At 50.0% G+C, this 6,000-nt stretch overlaps 1 protein-coding gene across 11 annotated transcripts in view; it reads right to left on the reverse strand.

Moving 5' to 3' along the window:
- Window positions 1–5,531, reverse strand: part of cspg5a (chondroitin sulfate proteoglycan 5a) — a 68,674-nt gene extending 63,143 nt beyond the window's left edge. For 10 of the 11 annotated variants that reach the window (XM_085803496.1, XM_085803490.1, XM_085803495.1 and 7 more), the window contains exon 1: window positions 5,207–5,500. In XM_085803496.1, the coding sequence (XP_085659622.1) occupies window positions 5,207–5,303 (97 nt within the window). In that variant the 5' untranslated portion in view covers window positions 5,304–5,500. Of the gene's footprint in view, window positions 1–5,206 lie in introns of all 11 variants that reach the window. The other variant, XM_085803491.1, reaches the window with a different exon arrangement.
- Between the last annotated feature and the right edge of the window lie 469 nt (window positions 5,532–6,000).

Here is a 6,000-nt window from a genome sequence, read left to right on the forward strand (position 1 = left end):
TTTGTCATGTCATTGTCATTTTGTCCACATGGCTGCATGTTACTGCCAATGAACTTTGCTTATTCATGACCTCAGTGGTCTTATTGCTGCTACAGCTCATCTCCATCACTTCCATCAAACACCAAACACCGCTGCCTCTAAAACAACAAATCACTTCTCCTTCACCAGGTGTGAACAGGTGTTTTCCTGTCTCTGGAACCAAACCCTTTACTCCACTTCTGCTGAACAAGATGTTCAAATATCTCGCAAACTGAAGCAGCGTCTAAAAGTGACTGCTCCCAAAATATCATCAAGATCGACTGTAAATGATCTGCAGTGACAGAAACAGCCAGGATGACTTCTTCTGAAAAAGCTGCGGCTTCCAAAATAAAAACCACTGATGTTTGCAGAGCCGACTGTACATCTGCTGCTGGGAATCAAACACGCCACATACAGCGCAGAGGGACTCATTCCACTGAAATAATGAACACGCCACTAGAAAATGATGATATCATCTACAAATTAAAGCGGGTTATGATGGACTACACCCATCAGCAGTGGGATTTGGACACACACACACACACACACACACACACACACAGGCCAGTAGGCGTCGAGCCACCAGACTTGGCGAGAAGCTTCGGTGTTCGCCAAAAATCCAACCGACGCTTTCAGCCTTAATGAAATTCAAAGCGCGAACACATTATGGCGGCGATATGAACACGCTGTTCTGCCAGCCGGTGTCATGTCAACCCATGTGTGTGGTTTCCATGGAGACAGAGAGGGAGGACGATACAAGAGTGTCAAAGCCATTGTTCACCACACCAATGATCATAAAGGTATAGCCAGGTGATTTTACTGGGGGAGGATGAAGGACACGGAGGAGGAGGAGGTTTTTATCACACTGTGGTAAAAACCAGGCTGGATGGGGCAGTGGAGTCATGGGGGGAGGATTTGGCTCCAAGATTGACCCAGTGCACATCAAAGATAATCTGTCAGGCAGCAGATATGTGTCAGCGGGGCAGGAGGGGGCAGGAGGGGGCAGGAGGGCCAAGGGAGCGGCTGCACATCCCTGCAAGAGCCAGGAGCCGCTAGTCCATCAACCACCTCTAGCAGTTAAACCGTGAGGAGGGGGGGAGGGGAGGGGGGGGAGAGACAGCAGCATATCATCTGTATTAAACACACAGAAAGAAGGAGGAGGAGGAGGAGGAGGAGGAGGAGGAGGAGGAGGAGGAGGAGGAGGAGGAGGAAGAGGAAGAGGAGAGGAAGAGGAGGAGGAGAGGAGGAGGAGAGGAGGAGGAGGGAGGAGGAGGAGAGGAGGAAGAGGAGGAGGAAGAGGAAGAGGAGAGGAAGAGGAAGAGGAAGAGGAGGAGGAGGAGGAGGAGGAGGAGGAAGAGGAGGAGGAAGAGGAAGAGGAGGAAGGAAGAGGAGGAGGAGGAGGAGGAGGAGGAGGAGAGAGGAAGGAGGAGGAGAGGAGGAGGAGGAGGAAGAGGAGGAGGAGGAGGAGAGGAGGAGGAGGAGGAGGAGGAGGAGGAAGAGGAGGAGGAAGAGGAAGAGGAAGAGGAGGAAGAAGAGGAGAGGAGGAAGAGGAAGAGGAGGAGGAGGAGGAGGAGGAGGAGGAGGAAGAGGAGAGGAAGAGGAGGAGGAGGAGGAAGAGGAAGAGGAGCAGGAGGAGGAGGAGGAGGAAGAGGAGGAGGAGGAGGAGGAGGAGGAGGAGGAGGAGGAAGAGGAAGAGGAAGAGGAGGAAGAAGAGGAGGAGGAGGAGGAGGAGGAGGAGGAGGAGAGGAGGAGGAAGAGGAAGAGGAGGAGGAGGAGGAGGAGGAGGAAGAGGAAGAGGAGGAGGAGGAAGAGGAAGAGGAAGAGGAGCAGGATTGCAAATGGCCGCTAGAGAAAGAGACAGGAAGTGAGTGGTGGCGTGGTGCGGGGCTGTCAGCTCCGGGCCGTTGGCCTTGGACGTTTGAGCATCGTTCACAGATGTGGGGCAAGCTGCTGCCGCTACACTTCACCGCTGGAGCGTGTGTGTGTGTGTGTGTGTGTGTGTGTGTGTGTGTGTGTGTGTGTGTGTGTGTGTGGAAGGAGGAGGTTTAGCCCAAGGTTGTTTTAAGGGTCTGAACCAGATCTGCCTCTTTCTGTTAAACAGCCACCTGAGTTTGAGCCGACAGGAAGCGGAGTTGTCCCTCGGTGGGGGGGGGTTACAGCAGCTATTAGTCAAATCTGAGTCTCAGGTGGTCGTGTGACGTTCTATCACCTCCGTTGTTAGCTCTAAGTGCTGCTTAGACATCACTGACTTGTCATTTCTCTAGAGAGAGCCTGAGCGGAAGCAGGAAGTAACGTCGCCGTGGGACCTCAAAAAGAAAAAATCTCCATGTAAGTGAACAGGAGTCAAAATGTTATTTTGTGATCCAATTGAATTGTGTCATGAGAAAAATATATGACCTCTACCGATTTAAAACATTGTGTTTCATGCCAAAAAATCTGCTTCCGGTCGGGCTATCTATCCATAAGTTTGCCAACATCAGAAACGGAAGCCGGTTTCGGTAGATGGATCTATTAATGCTGGCTTTTAACAATGGATCTGTGTGATATACATTGTTAAAAGCTGGCATGATGATCCATGCGTTTTACAGATTTTCAGTGAAAAAAAAAAAGATCCATGCATTTACTGTGACTACTGAAACCATGGAAACGTAAACATACAGTTCCACCGGAAGAGCAAAACCGGCTTACGTTTCTGACGTTGGGAAATAGTTGGATAGGCCACTGTTGGATGAATTGTTGTGAAGTCTGGTTGAGGCGTTCAGGCTCCATCGGGACAACTGTGCATCACAAGTGCAACCTCACAGAGCGGCAGCCATCTTACCTGCTCTATTCTATTTACCTCCCTCTATGTTTACTGTTGTGCGCCAATCACCAAACAAATTCCCTGCTTTTAAAAAAATCCAGACTCTGATTTGGATTAAATCTGCTCATGTGATCAGCTTCAACCATGTCATGCTGCAGATGTTGCCATGCCGCCCACCTGCATCATTCTGTCTTATTTCATTTGATTTCATTCAGTCTGGGAGCAGGTTGTCCACTGATCAGAGTTTGATCTCTGGCTCCTCCACTAAGTGTCCACTGAAAAGATACTGAACCTCTGAGCCTCTGATGTATCACTGGTGTGTGATGGGAGGAATGCACTATACAGTATACTGTATGTAGGTAAAAGCACTGTAGGAATGTGGTGTAAAGCGTTTGGAGTGGTCCTTAAGACTTCAGCTCTATAGAAAACACTTCATTCACCATTTGTAGCTGAAACTGGAAGGAGAAAAAAAAAACTGAAATAGAAAAAACGACTGGATAGAGGTGGAGTCTCTCTCTTTTCATGGCCGCTGCTGCAGCTCAGGTGCCAACAGGATCATTTATGCAGAGCAGCAGAGGTGTGTTTTGTGGAGGAGTGAGGGGTGCAGGGCATTGAATCCTGAACCCTGGTCAACCACAACTGTCATTGTTGAGAGCGTCTGTGAAATTCTTTAAAAGGCAGCCAGCGCAAACTCCTGCCAGTCTTCCCAGTCTCAGTTGAAGTGTTATTAGTGTCTTTTCTAATCTTTTGACAGAGCCAGGCTGTTTGCTCCTGCAGCTAACACGACCACCTGCTGCCAGTCGCTTCATATTAGCCACCAGAGTGCTATTGATCTTCTCATCTAACTCTCAAGAAAGCAAACTGGCACATTTCCCAAAGTCGGAACTGTTCCTGCACGAGAGCCGAGGCCAATTATCTCATTTTCATACACACACACACACACACACACACACACACACACACACACACACACACACACACACACACACACACACACACACACACACACACACACACAATAAAAAAGAGAACATGATGGTTTTTGGACTCCAGTTTGCAGTCACATCTCAGCCGGTGAATTGGAGGCAGTGCGATGAACAGAATCAGCCAGATTATATTAGATTATAACGCCAGAGCGACTTCATCTCGTGCAGCTGCATCATGAATGTGACAGTAACGGAGCCGCCATGCGCAGTGACTCTCAGACAAAGAGACACTGGGAGAGAGAGAGAGAGAGAGTCCGTGTCTTTTTTTTATGTTTACTCCGGTGTGTGTTTTTTTCTCTTTCTCTTTCTGTGTATCAGAATGTCCGTTCAGATCCCTTCATGAATTATTCATCACCCCCCCCCCCCCCCCACACACACACAGCCCTAATCCTCGCCTTTGTGTCGCTGTAGTGCCAGTGCGCCTCCGGGGATCCGGACTGGACGCTGTCACCGCCACAAACCTCCTCACTCCTCCTGTAATGTTCCTTCAGTGTCTCAGTCAGTCTGCACCCCCGACTCTGATTTACTGACCTCTTTTTTTTTTTTTTTTTTTTTTTGCTGTGTTGCCTTCTAAAGATGTTACTATAATATCCTACTTTTCTTTTTTTTTTTAACCCTGAATAATCACTCTCAGTGTCTGCCATATCTCTGAGCTCATTGTGACCTTATTGCATATTTCATCCTCCGTCTATAATATCACTTCTTCCTATGAGGAATCCAATATTTTAATTCATATCATCATAATATCATGTCTTGCAAATGTGTGTGTGGTGTCCAAAGGGTTCACACTGACCCCATTGTTACCTCCCCTCTGGTGTCTCTATAATATTCATAGGAGCTTTGATTGTCTAATTGTGTCTTTATCGTGACCTAATTTTGGGTTTTGCCTTTTTTTTGGTCTCCTGTGACATTTTAGTGTTCCTGCAGACACACGGTGATCAATAATGAGCCCTCCGTGGTTTAATCCTGACATATAGGCATCCATGTGAAATAGATATGAAATGTGGACATTCCTGTGATCACCCTGCAGAGTGACACCGAGGAGCTTCTCTGCTAGTCCACATGTAAATGTGGATTATCTACATTTTTTTTGGGTGACAGATTCTGCAAAATGTGTTTTGCTTTGATCAGAAAATATCCAGGTGTTTAAGGTAATGGCACCAAATTGTCTCGTGCAATGGACTTTTAATACCAGTTGAGCGTTGAGAGCTTCCTAACCTACAATCCGAGCCTCACTGACCTCCTTTCTGGCTGCCCTGTGGGAGTGTGTTTAGGTACCACAGAGAGGACATGCTGCTGCTGCTGCTGCTGCTGCTGCTGCTGCAGCTAAATATTACTAACAATATCAAATAAAGAGCGGCTGCATGGTTCAAGTGCACAGCTGAGGGCAGCTTCTTACCGTGGACAGCCGGCGGGATCAAGTGCAGAGCCAGGACGCACGACAGCAGCGTTAGTCTCCAGCATCCCGGCCAGAGGCTCGTCTCCTTCGCCTGCATCCTCAGCGAGCTGGTGGCCTCAGAGGGAAAGAAAGAAAAAGAAAAAAAAACACAAAGTCCCTGTTTGATAGAGGCGCTACACTTCACTAAATGTGGCCAAAAGTAATCCGGACCGGTGGCTCTGTTGGTTCGCGTGCAGTCTAGACTCCAGCCTCCTCCATAGCCGCCTGGTCTCCGCTGTCTCGGCTCGGCTCGGCTCGGCTCTGAGGCTGTCTCGGCTCGGCTTGGCTCGGCTCGGCTCGGCTCTGAGGCTGTCTCGGCTCGGCTTGGCTCGGCTCGGCTCGGCTCTGAGGCTGTCTCGGCTTGGCTCGGCTCGGCTCGGCTCTGAGGCTGCCTACGGCTCCATCGCTTTACAACAGCGGGCGGAGATGGTGAAGCGAGGGTGGGTGGAGGAGGAGGTGGTGGTAGTGGTGGTAGTAGTAGTGGTGGTGGAGGCGGGGGGAGCACGCCGTGGCTCGGCTCGGTTCGGCTCAGCTCAGCTCGGCTCGGTTCGGCTCAGCTCGGTTCGGCTCAGCTCGGCTCGGTGCTTTGGGCACTGGGACGCACGGCGGAGTGGAGCGCGCTCGGCAGCCTTCTCCTCCTCATCATCTGGGGAGGGGAAAAAAGGATTGTTGATGCCCCCCCTTCCCTTTCCTCCTCCTCCTCCGCCCCCCATCCTCTTCATCCCTCCTCCCCTCCCCTCCCTCATGTTCCCAAG

This window comes from Trachurus japonicus, chromosome 16 (assembly GCF_045865225.1).
Source record: "Trachurus japonicus isolate A0001 chromosome 16, Traja_1.0".
NCBI classification, from domain to species: domain Eukaryota; kingdom Metazoa; phylum Chordata; class Actinopteri; order Carangiformes; family Carangidae; genus Trachurus; species Trachurus japonicus.